This window comes from Oncorhynchus nerka, linkage group LG4, assembly GCF_034236695.1.
Source record: "Oncorhynchus nerka isolate Pitt River linkage group LG4, Oner_Uvic_2.0, whole genome shotgun sequence".
Taxonomy (NCBI): Eukaryota; Metazoa; Chordata; class Actinopteri; order Salmoniformes; family Salmonidae; genus Oncorhynchus; species Oncorhynchus nerka.
Window position 1 is genome coordinate 7,610,279 of NC_088399.1, and position 23,570 is coordinate 7,633,848.

Here is a 23,570-nt window from a genome sequence, read left to right on the forward strand (position 1 = left end):
CAAGTCTCATTTACAAACATGCTAATCCCTATTCAACTTGAAAGGCACTACACTCTTTGCACAGGAAAGGATGTTCACATAGAAACAAACCAGGTCTATAATGACTGGACTAGGACGTCACAACATTAGTTTACTTTCTTCCAAGAGAACGAGAGAGGGAGAAAGAACGAGAGAGGGAGAAAGAACGAGAGAGGGAGAAAGAACGAGAGAGGGAGGGAGAAAGAAGGAGAAAGAACGAGAGAGGGAGAAAGAACGAGAGAGGGAGAACGAGAGGGAGAAAGAACCAGAGAAGGAGGGAAAGAAGGAGAGAAGGAGAGAGAAAGAACGAGAGATGGAGAGAGAAAGAACGAGAGAAGGAGAGAGAAAGAACGAGAGAAGGAGAGAGAAAGAACGAGAGAAGGAGAGAGAAGGAGAGAGAAAGAACGAGAGAAGGAAAGAACGAGAGAAGGAGAGGGAAAGAAGGAGAGAAGGAGAGAGAAAGGAGAGGAGAGAGAAAGAACGAGAGAAGGAGAGAGAAAGAACGAGAGAAGGAAAGAACGAGAGAAGGAGAGGGAAAGAACGAGAGAGGGAAAGAACGAGAGAAGGAAAGAACGAGAGAAGGAGAGGGAAAGAACGAGAGAAGGAGAGGGAAAGAACGAGAGAAGGAGAGAGAAAGAAGGAGAGGGAAAGAACGAGAGAAGGAGAGAGAAAGAAGGAGAGAGAAAGAACGAGAGAAGGAGAGGGAAAGAAGGAAAGAGGGAAAGAACGAGAGAAGGAAAGAACGAGAGAAGGAAAGAACGAGAGAAGGAGAGGGAAAGAACGAGAGAAGGAAAGAACGAGAGAACGAGAGAGGGAAAGAACGAGAGAAGGAGAGGGAAAGAACGAGAGAAGGAGAGGGAAAGAACGAGACAAGGAGAGGGAAAGAACGAGAGAAGGAGAGGGAAAGAACGAGAGAAGGAGAGGGAAAGAACGAGAGAAGGAGAGGGAAAGAACGAGAGAAGGAGAGGGAAAGAACGAGAGAAGGAGAGGGAAAGAACGAGAGAAGGAGAGGGAAAGAACGAGACAAGGAGAGGGAAAGAACGAGACAAGGAGAGGGAAAGAACGAGACAAGGAGAGGGAAAGAACGAGAGAAGGAGAGGGAAAGAACGAGAGAAGGAGAGGGAAAGAACGAGAGAAGGAGAGGGAAAGAACGAGAGAAGGAGAGGGAAAGAACGAGAGAAGGAGAGGGAAAGAACGAGAGAAGGAGAGGGAAAGAACGAGAGAAGGAGAGGGAAAGAACGAGAGAAGGAGAGAGAAAGAACGAGAGAAGGAGAGAGAAAGAACGAGAGAAGGAGAGAGAAGAACGAGAAAGACAGAGAGAAGCTGCTGTTAGGTCCCCAAGCCCCCTAACCCCCATCCTGCATCTGCTCTGTCTGGGAGGGAGGGAGGGAGGGAGGGAGGGAGGGCTCAGACAATAGAGTAAGGTCTATCTCTAACAATTAGCACACTGAGGGTCAGCATTGTCACTGTGCTCAATGGCAGTTAAACAGCTTCAATGGGCACTGCTGTGTGTGTCTCAGTGATCACAGAGCAGAACAAGGTCAGGCATAGAGGAGAAAAGATGAGGGATGGAGGGAGGCCTAACAGGCTGGACCTCCTCTATCGGCTTCATAGAGGAGAAAGGATGAGGGATGGAGGGAGGCCTAACAGGCTGGACCTCCTCTATCGGCTTCATAGAGGAGAAAGGATGAGGGATGGAGGGAGGCCTAACAGGCTGGACCTCCTCTATCGGCTTCATGACATGAGAGGACACAAAACCAACTACTTTACACCAGCATCTCAGTGAAAAATGACAAAACCAGAACTCACAATATACCAAAAGGGACATTGGTTTGTTATGGGACTTGAACAAACAATTACACAGTGGTTTGTTATGGGACTTGAACAAACAATTACACAGTGGTTTGTTATGGGACTTGAACAAACAATTACACAGTGGTTTGTTATGGGACTTGAACAAACAATTACACAGTGGTTTGTTATGGGACTTGAACAAACAATTACACAGTGGTTTGTTATGGGACTTGAGCAAACAATTACACAGTGGTTTGTTATGGGACTTGAACAAACAATTACACAGTGGTTTGTTATGGGACTTGAACAAACAATTACACAGTGGTTTGTTATGGGACTTGAACAAACAATTACACAGTGGTTTGTTATGGGACTTGAACAAACAATTACACAGTGGTTTGTTATGGGACTTGAACAATAGCACATAGTATGATTGTGATATACATGTTGCATGACCAGTACTCCTAAACTATTTTTGAATGAGTAGCAAAATCTATAATTATAGTAATAGAGTTGGATTTTAAAAAGAAGTCAACATGGCGTGGTGTGTGTTTTAAGTCATTATTGAAAGTTATAACCAGGACCCTGTCTGACAGACATTTATCAGAGAGAAGAGACTCCTAACACACACACACACACCAGCAGATAGAAGCGCAGCAGCGTGAGGATAGGTACAGTCCAAGCTCCTTGGTGGGTCTGGGATTGGAGCCATCAGCTTGGTGGGTCTGGGATTGGAGCCATCAGCTTGGTGGGTCTGGGATTGGAGCCATCAGCTTGGTGGGTCTGGGATTGGAGCCATCAGCTTGGTGGGTCTGGGATTGGAGCCATCAGCTTGGTGGGTCTGGGATTGGAGCCATCAGCTTGGTGGGTCTGGGATTGGAGCCATCAGCTTGGTCTGTCTGGGATTGGAGCCATCAGTTTTGTCTGTTTGATGAAGGAACAGCGAGTCAAAGCCACAGACCGTCAGCTTGGTGGGTCGGCCTCAGTTGTTCTGGGATTGGAGCCATCAGCTTGGTGGGTCTGGGATGTCTGGGTCTGGGATTGAGCCTCCAGGCCAGTCACACATCAGCTTGGTGGGTCTGGGATTGGAGCCATCAGCCATGAGACGCCATTGTTGTGAGTGTGTGAGAAGAGAAGCCCCCAGCCCAGGCTGTCTGAGTCACAGCTTGGTCTGTCTGGGATTGGAGCCAAGCTTGGTCTGTCTGGGAGCCCAGCTTGGTGGGTCTGGGAGACCCAGTTTGTGGGTCTGGGATTGAGAAAGAGCCATCAGCTTGGTGGGTCTGGGATTGGAGCCATCAGCCCAGGCATCAGCTTGGTGGGTCTGGGACACATCAGCGTAACGAGCCCATGAGACGCCAGTCTGGGATTGGAGCCATGTTTTGTGTTTGATGAAGAAAAGAGAAGCCCCAGCCCAGGCTCCGAGTCACACTCCGTAACGAGCCATGAGACGCCAGTTTGTGTGTGTGTGTGAGAGAGAAGCCCCAGCCCAGGCTCCGAGTCACACTCCGTAACGAGCCATGAGACGCCAGTCTGTGTGTGTGTGTGAGAGAGAGAAGCCCCAGCCCAGTTCACAGCTTCCCTGTTCAGTAATTAGCCTTTCTAGTGTCCTGACTGATGGTGAGCCATTGCATCTGTGACACACACACACACACACACACACACACACACACACACACACACACATACATACATACACACCACACCATACACACACACGCACACACGCACAGCAGAGACATTGCACAAATATCCTTAGACATGAAGCTACGTTCAGAATTCAATGTGTCCTGCAGCAGAAGTAGTGATGGGTTCTGATCAGTGTGGCTTAATGAATTAGCTCTTTCAACCTCTCACTGATGATGACAGATTTCTACCAACCAGTGGTGTTGTTTTGATGGAGGAAGGCTGCCCTCCACAGGATAACGACTGCCAAAACCACAAGACAAAAGGGACCCTCCCCCAGCACCATCTTCCCCTGTCCACCTCCCTCCCCCTCCAGCCCCCTCCCTCTTCCTCCAGCCCCCTCCCTCCCTCTCAGGACACAACTAGGCTGCAGATAGACTCTAGAAGATGAGAAGAAAACAGCCCCCTCTCCTCCATCCATTCCTTCTATCATAGCTGCAGGCGTTCATTTATTTCTATCGCCCCGCCCCGCCACACACACACACACACACGCAACCTGCTCTAGTACATAGAAGAAAAAAACATGCTCTTATGACAGCCATCTTCTCCAATGTCTTTAATGACGGCCTGATGAGATGACGGGAGGGCTGGAGAGGGAAAGGGGGGGCTGGAGAAGGGAAGGGTAAGGGGGTCGGGCAGGAGAGGGGAAGGGGGCTGGAGAAGGGAAGGGGAGGGGTCGGGCAGGAGAGGGGAAGGGGGCTGGAAAAGGGAAGGGGGTCGGGCAGGAGGGGGTCGGGCTGAGAGGGGAAGGGGAGGGGGTCGGCAGAGAGGAAAGGGGGTCGGCAGGAGAGGGGAGGGGGTCGGGCAGGAGAGGGGAAGGGGGAGGGGGAGAGGGGAGAGGGGGTCGGGCTGGAGAGGGGAAGGGGAAGGGGGTCGGGCAGGAGAGGGGAAGGGGGTCGGGCAGGGGAGAGGGGAAGGGGGAGGGCAGGAGAGGGGAAGGGGGAGGGGGGAGGGCTGGAGAGGGGGAGGGGGTCGGGCAGGAGAGGGGAAGGGGGTCGGGCAGGAGAGGGGAAGGGGAGGGGTCGGGCAGGAGAGGGGGGGGGGGGGTCGGGCAGGAGAGGGGAAGGGGGTCGGGCAGGAGAGGGGAAGGGGAGGGGTCGGGCTGGAGAGGGGAAGGGGGTCGGGCAGGAGAGGGGGAGGGGGTCGGGCAGGAGAGGGGAAGGGGGGAAGGGGGTCGGGCTGGAGAGGGGAAGGGGGGGGTCGGGCAGAGAGGGGAAGGGGGTTGGGCTGGAGAGGGGAGGGGGTCGGGCAGGAGAGGGGAAGGGGGTCGGGCTGGAGAGGGGAAGGGGGTCGGGCAGGAGAGGGGAAGGGGTCGGGCTGGAGAGGGGAAGGGGGTCGGGCAGGAGAGGGGAAGGGGAGGGGGTCGGGCTGGAGATGGGAAGGGGGCTTGAGAAGGGAAGGGGCCTGGAAAAGGGAAGGGGGTCGGGCTGGAGAGAGGTAATAGATGGTAGCAGATCTGATGGTAGATCGCTGTGTGGAATCAGGTGCATCTCTAACATCTGAGACCACAAGGGAACCAGGGTCGGGCTGCCAAATCACAGGGGAAGGGGACAGACACACAGGAGAGCAGGGGAAGGGAGGGGCACACAGGAGCTGCAGATTGGAGAAGGGGGACAGACACAGGGAAGGGGCCTGGAAAAGGGACAGGAGAGCAGGTGGATCTGGAGAGAGGTAACAGAGGCAGAGATCTGATGGACAGGACACAGGAGAGCAGAGTGGAATCAGGTGCATCAGAACATGAGACAGAGTGGAGCTAGGAGAGGACAGAACACAGGAGAGCTGGAGCTAGGAGAGGACAGGCCAAATCACATTGGAGGGGACAGACACACAGGAGAGCAGAGTGGAGCTAGGAGAGGACAGGCACACAGGAGAGCAGATTGGAGCTAGGAGAGGACAGACACACAGGAGAGCAGAGTGGAGCTAGGAGAGGACAGGCACACAGGAGAACAGAGTGGAGCTAGGAGAGGACAGGCACACAGGAGAGCAGAGTGGATCTAGGAGAGGACAGGCACACAGGAGAGCAGAGTGGAGCTCGGAGAGGACAGGCACACAGGAGAGCAGAGTGTAGCTAGGAGAGGACAGACAACAGGAGAGCAGAGTGGAGCTAGGAGAGGACAGGCACACAGGAGAACAGAGTGGAGCTAGGAGAGGACAGGCACACAGGAGAGCAGAGTGGAGCTAGGAGAGGACAGACACACAGGAGAACAGAGTGGAGCTAGGAGAGGAGAGAACAGAGTGGAGCTAGGAGAGGACAGACACACAGGAGAACAGAGTGGAGCTAGGAGAGGACAGGCACACAGGAGAGCAGAGTGGATCTAGGAGGGGACAGGCACACAGGAGAGCAGAGTGGATCTAGGAGAGGACAGGCACACAGGAGAACAGAGTGGAGCTAGGAGAGGACAGGCACACAGGAGAGCAGAGTGGATCTAGGAGAGGACAGACACACAGGAGAGCAGAGTGGAGCTAGGAGAGGACAGACACACAGGAGAGCAGAGTGGAGCTAGGAGAGGACAGGCACACAGGAGAACAGAGTGGAGCTAGGTGAGGACAGGCACACAGGAGAGCAGAGTGGAGCTAGGAGAGGACAGACACACAGGAGAACAGAGTGGAGCTAGGAGAGGACAGACACACAGGAGAACAGAGTGGAGCTAGGAGAGGACAGACACACAGGAGAACAGAGTGGAGCTAGGAGAGGACAGGCACACAGGAGAGCAGAGTGGAGCTAGGACAGTCACCAGAATAACAGCAGATAATTCAATCACATAATCACAGCGCCAGTGCGCCTGAAATGCCAGGGAAGGAGCAGGGAGCATTTCATATCACTTCTATTAAAAACTCTCCCCCTGGACTACATATAGAGCCAGTGGACTGGAGAGTCTGCATAGCAACCCACACACCTGACTGGCTGGCCGGCAGGCTGGAGCCCTGGATAGAGAGAGCAGTCAAAAAATACAGAGGAAGACTGGTACAGCGCATTATCATAGTAGAACATTTTCAAAGAGAAACATTGGAATTTCAGTTTAATTGATGAAAAATGGACAGAATTGACCAGAGATTTGACCCCAACCCCCATAATGAAATATACAAATCATATTGGCCGTTCGAACACTCACAGCGTACACACAGGAACATATGGATAGTGCTACAGGCCAAGAGACAGCAATCGAGCAAAAATATGATGTAACTATCACTCATATTTGCCAACTAACCCATTTTAAAAACACAGAGTTCTCAGTTGATGAATACATTGGCTGCTTTAAAACCTATAGATAGCTGGTAGATAGCTAGCCTTGTTGTAACTGACTGACTGGCCAGCCCAGTGACAAGCCATGAATAGAAAATGTGAGTGGGCGGAGGGGAGGAGAGGAGAGCGGTGTGACTGGGCGGAGGGGAGGAGAGGAGAGCGGTGTGACCGGGCGGAGGGGAGGAGAGGAGAGGAGAGCGGTGTGACCGGGCGGAGGGGAGGAGAGGAGAGGAGAGCGGTGTGACCGGGCGGAGGGGAGGAGAGGAGAGGAGAGCGGTGTGACCGGGCGGAGGGGAGGAGAGGAGAGGAGAGCGGTGTGACCGGGCGGAGGGGAGGAGAGGAGAGCGGTGTGACCGGGCGGTGGGGAGGAGAGGAGAGGAGAGCGGTGTGACCGGGCGGAGGGGAGGAGAGGAGAGGAGAGGACCGGGCGGAGGGGAGAGAGGAGAGGTGTGACCGGGCGGAGGGGAGGAGAGGAGAGCGGTGTGACCGGGCGGAGGGGAGGAGAGGAGAGCGGTGTGACCGGGCGGAGGGGAGGAGAGGAGAGCGGTGTGACCGGGCGGAGGGGAGGAGAGGAGAGCGGTGTGACCGGGCGGAGGGGAGAGAGGAGAGCGGTGTGACCGGGCGGAGGGGAGGGAGAGCGGTGTGACCGGGCGGAGGGGAGGAGAGGAGCGGTGTGACCAGGCGGAGGGGAGGAGAGGAGAGCGGTGTGACCGGGCGGAGGGGAGGAGAGGAGAGCGGTGTGACCGGGCGGAGGGGAGGAGAGGAGAGCGGTGTGACCGGGCGGAGGGGAGGAGAGGAGAGCGGTGTGACCGGGCGGAGGGGAGGAGAGGAGAGCGGTGTGACCGGGCGGAGGGGAGGAGAGGAGAGCGGTGTGACCGGGCGGAGGGGAGGAGAGGAGAGCGGTGTGACCGGGGGGAGGGGAGGAGGTGTGACCGGGCGGAGGGGAGGAGAGGAGAGCGGTGTGACCGAGCGGAGGGGAGGAGAGCGGTGTGACCGGGCGGAGGGGAGGGGAGGAGAGCGGTGTGACCGGGCGGAGGGGAGGAGAGGAGAGCGGTGTGACCGGGCGGAGGGGAGGAGACTAGACTAGAGGAGTGAAAACGGCAGGCAGGGAGACAGAAAGACCCAGAAGCTATTGAGGAAGTGTCTATGCAGACGTCACAACAGTAGTGGGCTTGATTATCAACAACGACGGGGCGGCCTACAGGGAGGAGGTGAGGGCACTGAGTGTGGTGTCAGGAAAATAAACTCTCACTCAACATCAACAAAACAAAGGAGATGATCGTGGATTTCAGGAAACAGCAGAGGGAACACAACCCTATCCACATCGAAGGGACAGCAGTGGAGAAGGTGTAAAGTTTCAAGTTCCTTGGCATAAACATCACAGACAAACTGAAATGGTCCATTCACGCACAACAGCGCCTCTTCAACCTCAGAAGGGTGAAGAAATTTGGCCTGTCACCTAAAACCCTGACAAAGTTTTACAGATGCAATGTTTTTTTTTTACCTTTATTTAACTAGGCAGGTCAGCTAAGAACAAATTCTCACAACAATAACAGCGGGTTAACTGCCTTGTTCAGGGGTAGAACGACAGATTTGAACAACTAGCTCGGGGATTCGATCTAGAAACCTTTCGGTTACTAGTCCAACGCTCTAACCACTAGGCTACCTGCCACCCACCACTAGGCTACCTGCCACCCACAATCGAGAGCATCCTGTCGGGCTGGTACGGCAACTGTACCGCCCACAACCACAAGGCTCTCCAGAGGGTGGTGAGGTCTGCAAAACGCATCACCGGGGGCAAACTACCTCCCCTCCATGACACCTACAGCACCTGATGTCACAGGAAGGCCCAAAAATAACACCCGAGCCACTGCCTGTTCACCCCGCTATCATCCAGAAGGTGAGGTCAGTACAGGTGCATCAAAGCTGGGACCGAGAGACTGAAAAACAGCTTCTATCTCAAGGCCATCAGACTGTTAAACAGCCATCACTAACTCAGAGAGGCTGCTGCCTACACTGAGACCCAATCACTGGCCACTCTAATAAATGGATCACTAGTCACTTTAATAATGTTTACATACCCTACATTACTCATTTCATATGTATATACTGTACTCTACACCATCTTGCCTGTGCCACTCGGCCAAGGCTCATCCATATATTTATATGTACATATTCTCACCCATCCCTTTAGGTTTGTGTGCATTAGATAGTAGTTGGGGGAATTGTTAGATATTCCTGCATTGTCGGGAACTAGAAGCACAAGCATTTCGCAACACTCGCATTAACATCTGCTAAACATGTGTATGTGACAAATAAAATTGTATTTGCTGTCTATATGATACAGGATCAATAACCCCACACCGTAACCCCCCACACCGTAACCCCCCACCGTAACCCCCACACCGTAACCCCCCACCGTAACCCCACCGTAACCCCCACACCGTAACCCCCACATCGTAACCCCCACATCGTAACCCCACACCGTAACCCCCACCGTAACCCCCACACCGTAACCCCCACACCGTAACCCCCCACACCGTAACCCCCCACACCGTAACCCCCCACCGTAACCCCCACACCGTAACCCCACACCGTAACCCCCACATCGTAACCCCCACACCGTAACCCCCCACACCGTAACCCCCCACACCGTAACCCTACATACATGGGGGGGATTTTCAATGACACTAGCTGGGTCAAAAGGGAGAAAAGTGACACACACACGTGGGAATGTAGTCCTTCACGCGACAGTAAAAGCCATCCATCTTGTAGGCCACCAGTCTACTATTAGGATGCTGCAGGGCTGCTAATGGTTCTGGTGTTAACAGCCCTGGACTGAGACAAATCAACTCAGTGAAAAACTTTGTTGAACCTTGACTAAGAGCATTCAGGGAGACATTACAAAATCAATATGCCTCAAGAGCTACTCTGTTACCAACCGGCCTCCAGAATACCACACACACACACCTCCACAACAACAAACATGCAACACACACACCTCCACAACAACAAACATGCAACACACACACCTCCACAACAACAAACATGCAACACACACAACAACAAACTCCACAACAACAAACATGCAACACACACACACCTCCACAACAACAAACATGCAACACACACACCTCCACAACAACAAACATGCAACACACACACCTCCACAACAACAAACATGCAACACACACACCTCCACAACAACAAACATGCAACACACACACACCTCCACAACAACAAACATGCAACACACACACACCTCCACAACAACAAACATGCAACACACACACACCTCCACAACAACAAACATGCAACACACACACACACCTCCACAACAACAAACATGCAACACACACACACACACCTCCACAACAACAAACATGCAACACACACACCAAAATGTCAGGACTCACAAATACTCTTTTATAAAAAGGCACATGTTTTGACACTCAAGAACCTCAACACAAAAAAAACTGACCATGGCGCACACACACACACACACATAAAGTGGTTTTGCAGGCAGGCCAAGTGTAATGGTGGCACCAAAGTGGAGGCAGGCAGGTTGATTGGAAGGCAGTTACCCCAGTGGGTGGCCAGGTGGGCTGGCTAGAGGCTGCATCAGGGCCTGTTGTGGGCTGGCTAGAGGCTGCATCAGGGCCTGTTGTTGTGGGCTGGCTAGAGGCTGCATCAGGGCCTGTTGTGGGCTGGCTAGAGGATGCATCAGGGCCTGTTGTTGCGGGCTGGCTAGAGGATGCATCAGGGCCTGTTGTTGCGGGCTGGCTAGAGGCTGCATCAGGGCCGGTTGTTGCGGGCTGGCTAGAGGCTGCATCAGGGCCTGTTGTTGCGGGCTGGCTAGAGGCTGCATCAGGGCCTGTTGTTGTGGGCTGGCTAGAGGCTGCATCAGGGCCTGTTGTTGTGGGCTGGCTAGAGGCTGCATCAGGGCCTGTTGTGGGCTGGCTAGAGGCTGCATCAGGGCCTGTTGTTGTGGGCTGGCTAGAGGCTGCATCAGGGCCTGTTGTTGTGGGCTGGCTAGTGGCTGCATCAGGGCCTGTTGTTGTGGGCTGGCTAGTGGCTGCATCAGGGCCTGTTGTTGTGGGCTGGCTAGTGGCTGCATCAGGGCCTGTTGTTGTGGGCTGGCTAGTGGCTGCATCAGGGCCTGTTGTGGGCTGGCTAGTGGCTGCATCAGGGCCTGTTGTTGTGGGCTGGCTAGTGGCTGCATCAGGGCCTGTTGTTGTGGGCTGGCTAGTGGCTGCATCAGGGCCTGTTGTTGTGGGCTGGCTAGTGGCTGCATCAGGGCCTGTTGTTGTGGGCTGGCTAGTGGCTGCATCAGGGCCTGTTGTTGTGGGCTGGCTAGTGGCTGCATCAGGGCCTGTTGTTGTGGGCTGGCTAGTGGCTGCATCAGGGCCTGTTGTTGTGGGCTGGCTAGTGGCTGCATCAGGGCCTGTTGTTGTGGGCTGGCTAGTGGCTGCATCAGGGCCTGTTGTTGTGGGCTGGCTAGTGGCTGCATCAGGGCCTGTTGTTGTGGGCTGGCTAGTGGCTGCATCAGGGCCTGTTGTTGTGGGCTGGCTAGAGGCTGCATCAGGGCCTGTTGTTGTGGGCTGGCTGTGTGTGTTGTAGTGGGAATAATGGTGCGTATTGACAGCAGGTATCACAGCCCGAGGGTGGAGGTAGAATTATGGTGTCAGAGGAAATGATGGGACATTATAGAAAGACAGCAGCTGGCCTGAGGGGGGGGGTCTCTTTGGATTCCCGGCTCGGACCATTTGATCTCCAGTCAAGACACTTAGTCTGTGTCCCCAATGGCACCCTATTGACCAGGGCCTCTGGTAGGAAGTAGTGCAGTATCTAGTGAACAGGGTGCCATCCGGGACAAGTCCAAGACAACCGTTATGACGAGGGAAGGAGCCAGTAGACACAGATTGAACAGCTGCCTGTCTTCATGTGGAGAACTGTGTTATTACGGGCTGTTACAGAGAACAGGAGACCAAGCTCTAGCAATAATAATACTAATAATAATACCACCTTTTGATGACCACTAAAGTGGAGGAGGAGGAAGAGTTGTTTCGGATTCTGAAAACAGCAAAAAAAAAAAAAAAAAAAAACTCTGACCTTTACCCCCTGAAGGAAAGATGCCGTGTCCTTGGTTACCCTCTCCCGACTACCTTCACTGTGTTCTTTTATTTACAGACACGTGGAGCTGATTGGGTCGTTACGGTGACAAGTTGCACCTGGGTTTGGGATCAACTAGGAGATCAGAGTCTCTCTTTCTCTCTACCCTTCTCCCCCTCCACAAATTTTTTTTTGTTTTGTCATCTAGGTTGATAATGTTTTTGTATTAGGAATTAGAAATGATTTGAACACTTAAACCCATTGTACACTTCATCCATGCATCTCCGTTACAACCCCTACTTTCACACGTCACAGGTTCGTTTTCCTTAATAGTTTTATACTTCAGTCTTTGTTACTCCTTAACTGCCAACGTGTGGACTTCCTAGCTTGTCACCATCTAAGAGCCTGGTTGTGTCACCGTGGACCAATTCACACTGTGCATCCATCTACACACACACACTCCTGACAACCAAGTCCCTCTTCCTTAGTGACGGGCAGACAGTGGTGTGGTGGTGGGGGGCTCTTTGTCCAGGGTCTACTCTACAGTACAATACACCAGGTGTCATTTAGAATGATGACAGCACAATACACCAGGTGTCATTTAGAATGATGACAGTACAATACACCAGGTGTCATTTAGAATGATGACAGTACAATACACCAGGTGTCATTTAGAATGATGACAGCACAATACACCAGGTGTCATTTAGAATGATGACAGCACAATACACCAGGTGTCATTTAGACTGATGACAGTACATTACACCAGGTGTCATTTAGAATGATGACAGTACAATACACCAGGTGTCATTTAGAATGATGACAGTACAATACACCAGGTGTCATTTAGAATGATGACAGTACAATACACCAGGTGACATTTAGAATGATGACAGTACAATACACCAGGTGTCATTTAGAATGATGACAGTACAATATACCAGGTGTCATTTAGAGTGATGACAGTACAATACACCAGTTGTCATTTGGTAATGTGGTTGTGCATCAGCAGTTTCTCTCTTGTTATTTCATGTCAGCTAACATGTTTTAGATTGGTAAGTTCGCCAGCTGTCTAAACTTGTAGTAATCATGGTCAAATTACAGACCGGGGGGCCCACACTGATTTTGTTAGTCACTTTCAATTAGATATCATATTCAAAACTGCAAATATATTTCTCTCCACCCCATGGCAAAATGTGTAAAATTGCTGTAAAATTGTGAGAAAAATAGCTAAATGTATCTTAGGCCCAGATCTGACTGCATGCGAGAGAGAAGGGAGACAGACAGAGAGAAGGGAGACAGACAGAGAGAAGGGAGACAGACAGAGAGAAGGGAGACAGACAGAGAGAAGGGAGACAGACAGAGAGAAGGGAGACAGACATACAGACAGAGAGAAGGGAGACAGACATACAGTCAGAGAGAAGGGAGACAGACATACAGTCAGAGAGAAGGGAGACAGACATACAGTCAGAGAGAAGGGAGACAGACACACAGTCAGAGAGAAGGGGGACAGACACACAGTCAGAGAGAAGGGAGACAGAGACCAGCAGAGAGAAGGGAGACAGACAGACTGGCTATATTACAACTCTCTCCTGGCAGCCTGCTATGTTCTTCATTTAAGGTCATCCTTCCTCCCTAACATTCCTCTGCTGCTTGATAGCCTTAACGAGCTACTGGGCTCTCAGACCAAACACACACACACACACACGGAAACACACACACACGGAAACACACACACACGGAAACACACACACACAGCTCATCAGAGAGGAGTACATCTGGCCTGGTAGCTATTCAGCCACTACAGACCAGCAGGAAGAGAAACACGACAGAGGGAGAGGAAAGGCACTGGATGTGGTCTTTCTATGACCCGCCATGACAGGGAAACCTTTCTGATCTGTTTCAGATACAGTTGAAGTCGGAAGTTTACATACACCTTAACCAAATACATTTAAACTCAGTTTTTCACAATTCCTGACATTTAATCCAAGTAAAAATGACCCGTCTTAGGTCAGTTAGGATCACCACTTTATTTTAAGAATGTGAAGTTTCAGAATAATAGCGGAGATAATTATTTATTTCAGCTTTTATTTATTTCATCACATTCCCAGTGGGTCAGAAGTTTACATAAACTCTATTAGTATTTGGTAGCATTGCCTTTAAATTGTTTAACTTTCGGGTAGCCTTCCACAAGCTTCCCACAATAAGTTGGGTAAATTTTGGCCCATTCCTCCTGACAGAGCTGGTGTAACTGAGTCAGGTTTGTAGGCCTCCTTGCTCGCACATGCTTTTTCAGTTCTGCCCACAAATGTTCTATAGATTGAGGTCAGGGCTTTGTGATGGCCGCTCCAATACCTTGACTTCGTTGTCCTTAAGCCATTTTGCCACAACTTCGGAAGTATGCTTGGGGGTCATTGTCCATTTGGAAGACCCATTTGTGACCAAGCTTTAACTTCCTGACTGATGTCTTGAGATGTTGCTTCAATATATCCACATAATTTTCCTTCCTCTTGATGTTATCTATTTTGTGTAGTGCACCAGTCCCTCGTGCAGCAAAGGACCCCCACAATATGATGCTGCCACCCCCGTGCTTCACGGTTGGGATGGTGTTCTTCGGCTTGCAAGCATCCCCCTTTTTCCTACAAACATAACGATGGTCATTACGGCCAAACAGTTCTATTTTTGTTTCATCAGACCAGAGGACATTTCTCCAAAAAGTACAATCTTTGTCCCCATGTGCAGTTGCAAACCGTAGTCTGGCTTTTTTATGGCGATTTTGGAGCAGTGGCTTCTTCCTTGCTGAGTGGCCTTTCAGGTTGTTGATATAGGACTCGTTTTACTGTGGATATAGATACTTTTGTACCTGTTTCCTCCAGCATCTTCACAAGGTTATTTGCTGCTGTTCTGGGATTGATTTGCACTTTTTGCACCAAAGAACATTAATCTCTAGGAGACAGAACGCATCTCCTTCCTGAGCGGTATGACGGCTGCCTGGTCCCATGGTGTTTATACTTGCGTACAATTGTTTGTACAGATGAACGTGGTACATTCAGACATTTGGAAATTGCTCCCAATGATGAATCAGACTTGTGGAGGTCTACAATTTTTTTCTTCTGAGGTCTTGGCTGATTTCATTTGATTTTCCCATCATGTCAAGCAAAGAGGCACTGAGCTTGAAGGTAGGCCTTGAAATACATCCACAGGTATACCTCCAATTGACTCAAATTATGTCAATTAGCCTATCAGAAGCTTCTAAAGCCATGCCATCATTTTCTGGAATTTTCCAAGCTGTTTAAAGCACAGTCAACTTAGTGTATGTAAACTTCTGACCCACTGGAATTGTGATACAGTGAATTATAAGTGAAATAATCTGTTTGAAATAATCCACTTCACACCAACTGAACCACACTCGCACCAACTGAGTCATATAGGCCCACTTCACACTAACTGAACCACACTCGTACCAACTGAATCATATAGGCCCACTTCACACCAACTGAAACACACTCGTACCAACTGAGTCATATAGGCCCACTTCACACCAACTGAACCACACTCGTACCAACTGAATCATATAGGCCCACTTCACACCAACTGAACCACACTCGTACCAACTGCAAGTAAGCCACATAGGACACTTCTAGTGTTAGCTAGATGGTGCTATAAAACGCACACACACACACAGTGGTATCTAGCTCGAGTTCCATTCCTCTATCTCTCCTGGCAAGCTGAGGCAGAGGTGTGAATCTCAGGGAGTGATGGAGTGAGATGAGAGAAACGAGGACAAGAGGGAGGGAGGATTACCTCTCATTCCATCTTCTCCCCTGGTAGTATCCAGATCCATGCCTCCATCCAAACACCCCCAAGCCCACAACACTAAGAGCCCAGGCTCCACTTTAACTAAGCCCTGGTCCCTGCAGGCCGCTGGGCTGGAAAACACTCTTCACCACACACACCACCTCCATGCAGGAAGAGACGAGAGGGAGGACTAGGAGAAGAGCGATGAAGAGGAGGAAGGAGGAGAGAGGAAGAGAAGCAATAGGAGGGGGAGGAGGAGGAAGAGTGTTTCCCTGTATAATTGTCTGGAAGAACCACTCTTCCTCTTCCTCTATTCTCTCCAGCAACATCTTAGAATGTTGGCTGCCTGGCTGCCTGGCTGGTCGGCTGCCTGCCTGGCTGGTCGGCTGCCTGCCTGGCCGGTCGGCTGCCTGCCTGGCCGGCTGCCTGCCTGCCTGGTCGGCTGCCTGCCTGGTCGGCTGCCTGCCTGGCTGGTCGGCTGCCTGCCTGGCTGGTCGGCTGCCTGCCTGGCTGGTCGGCTGCCTGCCTGGCTGGTCGGCTGCCTGCCTGGCTGGTCGGCTGCCTGCCTGGCTGGTCGGCTGCCTGCCTGGCTGCCTGGCTGGCTGGTCGGCTGCCTGCCTGCCTGGTCGGCTGCCTGCCTGCCTGGTCGGCTGCCTGCCTGCCTGGTCGGCTGCCTGCCTGCCTGGCTGCCTGCCTGCCTGGTCGGCTGCCTGGCTCTTGTCCTCCCATGGGATGGAAGCAAGGCATACATTTTTTGGGGGCCCGACACCCATTCCGATATTTGTGGGGGAAAAAATAAAATAAAATAAATAAAATCAAATAAAAAACTTACCAATACCTATATAGTGTTTTACAGCGGGGATATGAAAGGTCTTTTTCCACATTGACATCTCATAAATTGCCAAAAGAGCAATTAACCAATAACCATACATGTTGCTTATTGTGACAATAATAACAACATCATGAGAATTGCCGTAAGTATTCAGATTACCTTTTTCCATCCTATTTATTAAATATCTTATCGGCAGAATTATCTTTCGATAGTAATTTAGTGGTATAAGGCATATATCGGCCAATAATATCGATGAACCGATATATCGGTCGGGCTCTACAATATTTCTCCGGATGATAATCTCCTGCTATTTGACCTGTTCATGACCCTGCAATATAGCGTTTATGCTTTTTAAAAAGCCGACCGGTTTCCAAAATGGCCGCCAGTAAGTGCTTCCCTTTAGTCAGAAGGAGCTGCTCCACTGCTCTCTGCATCCCAGCACAGAGGGTGACAGACACAACCAATAGGAGGGGGAGGAGGAACAGAACAATCAGCCTCCCTGAACTATGACCATTCTAGTCAGAGCTCTTCCCTTCTTCTCCCCCTCCCTCCTGGACCATTCTAGTCAGAGCTCTTCCCTTCTTCTCCCCCTCCCTCCTGGACCATTCTAGTCAGAGCTCTTCCCTTCTTCTCCCCCTCCCTCCTGGACCATTCTAGTCAGAGCTCTTCCCTTCTTCTCCCCCTCCCTCCTGGACCATTCTAGTCAGAGCTCGGGAGCTCTTCCCTTCTTCTCCCCCTCCCTCCTGGACCATTCTAGTCAGAGCTCGGGAGCTCTTCCCTTCTTCTCCCCCTCCCTCCTGGACCATTCTAGTCAGAGCTCGGGAGCTCTTCCCTTCTTCTCCCCCTCCCTCCTGGACCATTCTAGTCAGAGCTCTTCCCTTCTTCTCCCTCCTGGCCACATCGGAGGTGAAACATCCTGGATGGCTATTGGCAGAGAGACAGTGATGTGATAGTGTGTGTGTGTGTGTGTGTTGCGATAGAGAACACCTCTCCAGTGACGAAGTGCTGATCAGGTTTTGAAACGTAGCCATTTAAAAAAAGGCCCAGTACACCAGACTGAGTTCATTGACCAGACTGAGTTCATTGCTTTCTAACCTTCGACCCCGGACCCCCGAGAAGCAACCCTACATACAGTATACAGGGCTCATTCAAGAGTTATAGGGTTAGGGTTTAGCTATTCCGCTATGTATGCATTCATAAAGCCTTTATAACAGCTACATAAGACATAACTGTGTCATAGGTAGTCACAAATATTATGAACAATGTCATAAGCTAACTTTGTCTGCTAATATATTGGTAGCAAGAGTCCGGGGTTACAACTGACCTTGTCTGCGTTGTCTGCAGCCAGTAGGTTGGTAGCCAGGGTCTGTAGTTTGTGCGTGGCCATGTTCTTGAGCGCGGCTAGGCTGCGTCGTGTCATGGCCTGTTTCAGGTTGACCGCAGGGTGGCTTAGAGCGTCCACAGCGGCCGGCACCACCTCGTCACACGCATTCAGGATCTCTACAGCCGTGATGCCCATCACGCAACGGTCCAATGCACCTGAGAGAGAGCGAGCGAGGGGGAAGAGAGAGAGAGAGAGCGAGCGAGGGGGAAGAGAGAGAGAGAGAGCGAGCGAGGGGGAAGAGAGAGAGAGAGAGCGAGCGAGGGGGAAGAGAGAGAGAGAGAGCGAGCGAGGGGGAAGAGAGAGAGAGAGAGCGAGCGAGGGGAAGAGAGAGAGAGCGAGCGAGGGGGAAGAGAGAGAGAGAGCGAGGGGAAGAAGAGAGAGAGCGAGGGGGAAGAGAGAGAGAGAGAGCGAGGGGGAAGAGAGAGAGAGAGCGAGGGGGAAGAGAGAGAGAGCGAGGGGGAAGAGAGAGAGAGAGTGAGGGGGAAGAGAGAGAGAGAGCGAGGGGGAGAGAGAAAATTGAGACATTCAGATACCGTTCTGGTTGGGTTCAACAGACTGGGATGATGGCTACTGGGATGATGGCTACTGGGATGATGGCTACTGGGATTAGCATTTTTTTTTATACCATACTTCACCCTGAAAATGTGAAAGTAAAATTGATTCCAACTGTCAACCTGATACAAAGACACTCCCATTTCTTCTCTATTAGGCACCTCTGTGTGTGTGGGTGTGTGAGTGGATAGAGAGGACAGAGAGAAAATAGAGAGGATAGAGAGAGAGAATAGATAGTTTTCTGGTCACTAGGGATATTGGTCACCATCTCCAAGACCAAGCTCTCCTGTAAAGTTCTGCCCAGATACTAAGCTCTCTCCCAACAAAACGTGTTGGAGCTAGCTAGCAGTATTATTGGAGCTAGCCAGCAGTAGCATTGGAGCTAGCTAGCAGTATTATTGGAGCTAGCCAACAGTAGCATTGGAGCTAGCTAGCAGTATTATTGGAGCTAGCCAACATTAGCATTGGAGCTAGCCAACAGTAGCATTGGAGCTAGCCAACATTAGCATTGGAGCTAGCCAACAGTAGCATTGGAGCTAGCTAGCAGTAGCATTGGAGCTAGCTAGCAGTATTATTGGAGCTAGCCAACAGTAGCATTGCTCACGTCGACCACAGAGAGCGAGATCACACCGTCATCAGGAACAGCATGAGCTTATGTGCAAGGCACCGTGTTCTATTCCCCGTATGTGTAGATCAAGGTGAGGAGACAGGTTAAAGAAGGATTTTTAGGCCTTGGGAAAATTGAGATATGGATTGTGAACATACGCCATTTAGAGGGTGAACGGGCAAGACAAAATATTAAAATGCCTTTGAATGGGGTATAGTAGTAGGTGCCAGCTCAACAGTTTCCTGTTCATATCAAGAACGGTCCCCAAAGGACATCCAGCCATCTTGACACAACTGTGGGACGCATTGGAGTCAACATGGACCAGCATCCCTGTGGAACGCTTTGTAGTCAACATGGACCAGCATCCCCGTGGGACGCATTGGAGTCAACATGGACCAGCATCCCTGTGGGACGCATTGGAGTCAACATGGACCAGCATCCCTGTGGAACGCATGAGTCAACATGGACCAGCATCCCTGTGGAACGCTTTGTAGTCAACATGGGCCAGCATCCCTGTGGAACACTTTGTAGTCAACATGGACCAGCATCCCTGTGGAACACTTTGTAGTCAACATGGACCAGCATCCCTGTGGGACGCATTGGAGTCAACATGGACCAGCATCCGTGTGGAACGCTTTGTAGTCAACATGGACCAGCATCCCTGTGGGAAGCATTGGAGTCAACATGGGCCAGCATCCCTGTGGGACGCATTGGAGTCAACATGGGCCAGCATCCCTGTGGAACGCTTTGTAGTCAACATGGGCCAGCATCCCTGTGGAACACTTTGTAGTCAACATGGACCAGCATCCCTGTGGGACGCATTGGAGTCAACATGGACCAGCATCCGTGTGGAACGCTTTGTAGTCAACATGGACCAGCATCCCTGTGGGAAGCATTGGAGTCAACATGGGCCAGCATCCCTGTGGGACGCATTGGAGTCAACATGGGCCAGCATCCCTGTGGAACGCTTTGTAGTCAACATGGGCCAGCATCCCTGTGGAGAACCTTCGACACCTTGTAGAGTCCATGCCCCAATGAATCGAGGCTGTTCTGAGGAAAAATGGAGGAGGTGCAACTCAACATTAGGGATTATTCTTTTTTTGGGGGCGGGGGGGTACTGTTTACCCTTTTCTCTCCCAAACTTCATGTAATCCAATTAGTAGTTAGTCTTGCCCCATCGCTGAAACTTCCATACAGACTCGGGAGAGGTAAAGCGTCCTCTGAAACACGAGGAAGTTGTTTAAATGTATTGAACACTCAGTGTATACTTAGCGGTGTCAGAGAAAGGCCTGAACATTTTTATTATATCGTTCCTCTGTTCTTAACCTGTGAAATCAACCATTTTATAAAAACTTTTAACTCATTAAATGAGTTCACCAATCAGTGTGAATAGAGCAGGTAAGCTAGTTGTTTACACCAATCAGTGCGGATAGAGCAGGTAAGCTAGTTGTTTACACCAATCAGTGTGAATAGAGCAGGTAAGCTAGTTGTTTACACCAATCAGTGTGAATAGAGCAGGTAAGCTAGTTGTTTACACCCATCAGTGCAGATAGAGCAGGTAAGCTAGTTTACACCAATCAGTGCGGATAGAGCAGGTAAGCTAGTTGTTTACACCAATCAGTGCTGATAGAGCAGGTAAGCTAGTTTACACCAATCAGTGTGAATAGAGCAGGTAAGCTAGTTGTTTACACCAATCAGTGCGGATAGAGCAGGTAAGCTAGTTGTTTACACCCATCAGTGCGGATAGAGCAGGTAAGCTAGTTTACACCAATCAGTGCGGATAGAGCAGGTAAGCTAGTTGTTTACACCAATCAGTGCTGATAGAGCAGGTAAGCTAGTTTACACCAATCAGTGCGGATAGAGCAGGTAAGCTAGTTTACACCAATCAGTGTGAATAGAGCAGGTAAGCTAGTTTACACCAATCAGTGCGGATAGAGCAGGTAAGCTAGTTGTTTACACCAATCAGTGTGAATAGAGCAGGTAAGCTAGTTGTTTACACCAATCAGTGCTGATAGAGCAGGTAAGCTAGTTTACACCAATCAGTGTGAATAGAGCAGGTAAGCTAGTTGTTTACACCAATCAGTGCGGATAGAGCAGGTAAGCTAGTTGTTTACACCAATCAGTGTGAATAGAGCAGGTAAGCTAGTTGTTTACACCAATCAGTGCGGATAGAGCAGGTAAGCTAGTTGTTTACACCAATCAGTGCGAATAGAGCAGCTAAGCTAGTTGTTTACACCAATCAGTGTGAATAGAGCAGGTAAGCTAGTTGTTTACACCAATCAGTGTGAATAGAGCAGGTAAGCTAGTTGTTTACACCAATCAGTGTGAATAGAGCAGGTAAGCTAGTTGTTTACACCAATCAGTGTGAATAGAGCAGGTAAGCTAGTTGTTTACACCAATCAGTGCGGATAGAGCAGGTAAGCTAGTTTACACCAATCAGTGCGGATAGAGCAGGTAAGCTAGTTGTTTACACCAATCAGTGCTGATAGAGCAGGTAAGCTAGTTTACACCAATCAGTGCGGATAGAGCAGGTAAGCTAGTTTACACCAATCAGTGCGGATAGAGCAGGTAAGCTAGTTGTTTACACCAATCAGTGCGGATAGAGCAGGTAAGCTAGTTTAAACCAATCAGTGCGAATAGAGCAGGTAAGCTAGTTGTTTACATGCGTTATGGACAGACAAGTGTAGCCTATGGCGCAAGATGCGACTGAAATGACATAATATTCCGGTTTTGTTCCCTGAACCGGTTCCAACCCTTGATTGCAATACATATTGTCGTGTCGACACTTAAGTATCAATATAATATTGTATTGTGAGCTCCCTTGGCAATTCCAAGCCCTGCTGGTCAATACTAGTCTCCAACATTCTGCATGTGAAACCAGTACGAATGTATCGGCTGTGATAATGAGGCCAGGAGATGTATAATATCATGTTCTAGTCATTGTAAGTGGATTTGACGATGCTTCATCTTCTCCTTACAGGGAAATTCCACAAACGTACCAACTTCATATTCATGTTATGTTGGCAACCATGCTGTGTTGTCATGTTGCGTTGGCAACCATGCTGTGTTGTCATGTTGCGTTGGCAACCATGCTGTGTTGTCATGTTGCGTTGGCAACCATGCTGTGTTGTCATGTTGCGTTGGCAACCATGCTGTGTTGTCATGTTGCGTTGGCAACCATGCTGTGTTGTCATGTTGCGTTGGCAACCATGCTGTGTTGTCATGTTGCGTTGGCAACCATGCTGTGTTGTCATGTTGCGTTGGCAACCATGCTGTGTTGTCATGTTGCGTTGGCAACCATGCTGTGTTGTCATGTTGCGTTGGCAACCATGCTGTGTTGTCATGTTGCGTTGGCAACCATGCTGTGTTGTCATGTTGCGTTGGCAACCATGCTGTGTTGTCATGTTGCGTTGGCAACCATGCTGTGTTGTCATGTTGCGTTGGCAACCATGCTGTGTTGTCATGTTGCGTTGGCAACCATGCTGTGTTGTCATGTTGCGTTGGCAACCATGCTGTGTTGTCATGTTGCGTTGGCAACCATGCTGTGTTGTCATGTTGCGTTGGCAACCATGCTGTGTTGTCATGTTGCGTTGGCAACCATGCTGTGTTGTCATGTTGCGTTGGCAACCATGCTGTGTTGTCATGTTGCGTTGGCAACCATGCTGTGTTGTCATGTTGCGTTGGCAACCATGCTGTGTTGTCATGTTGCGATGGCAACCATGATGTGTTGTCATGTTGCGTTGGCAACCATGATGTGTTGTCATGTTGCGATGGCAACCATGCTGTGTTGTCATGTTGTGTTGGCAACCATGATGTGTTGTCATGTTGTGTTGGCAACCATGATGTGTTGTCATGTTGTGTTGGCAACCATGATGTGTTGTCATGTTGTGTTGGCAACCATGATGTGTTGTCATGTTGTGTTGGCAACCATGATGTGTTGTCATGTTGTGTTGGCAACCATGATGTGTTGTCATGTTGTGTTGGCAACCATGATGTGTTGTCATGTTGCGATGGCAACCATGATGTGTTGTCATGTTGTGTTGGCAACCATGATGTGTTGTCATGTTATGTTGGCAACCATGCTGTGTTGTCATGTTGTGTTGGCAACCATGATGTGTTGTCATGTTATGTTGGCAACCATGCTGTGTTGTCATGTTGTGTTGGCAACCATGATGTGTTGTCATGTTGCGATGGCAACCATGATGTGTTGTCATGTTGTGTTGGCAACCATGATGTGTTGTCATGTTATGTTGGCAACCATGATGTGTTGTCATGTTATGTTGGCAACCATGCTGTGTTGTCATGTTGGCAACCATGATGGTGTCATGTGTTGGCAACCATGATGTGTTGTCATGTTATGTTGGCAACCATGCTGTGTTGTCATGTTGTGTTGGCAACCATGATGTGTTGTCATGTTATGTTGGCAACCATGCTGTGTTGTCATGTTGTGTTGGCAACCATGATGTGTTGTCATGTTGCGATGGCAACCATGATGTGTTGTCATGTTGTGTTGGCAACCATGATGTGTTGTCATGTTATGTTGGCA

General features: G+C 50.3%; 1 protein-coding gene across 1 annotated transcript in view; it reads right to left on the reverse strand.

Moving 5' to 3' along the window:
- LOC115116293 (WD repeat-containing protein 7) overlaps positions 1-23,570 on the reverse strand; it is a 261,967-nt gene that overhangs the window by 179,013 nt on the left and 59,384 nt on the right. Inside the window, exon 14 of the mRNA XM_065017127.1 lies at positions 17,806-18,020. Coding sequence (XP_064873199.1) covers positions 17,806-18,020 — 215 coding nt within the window. The remainder of the gene's footprint in view (positions 1-17,805; positions 18,021-23,570) is intronic.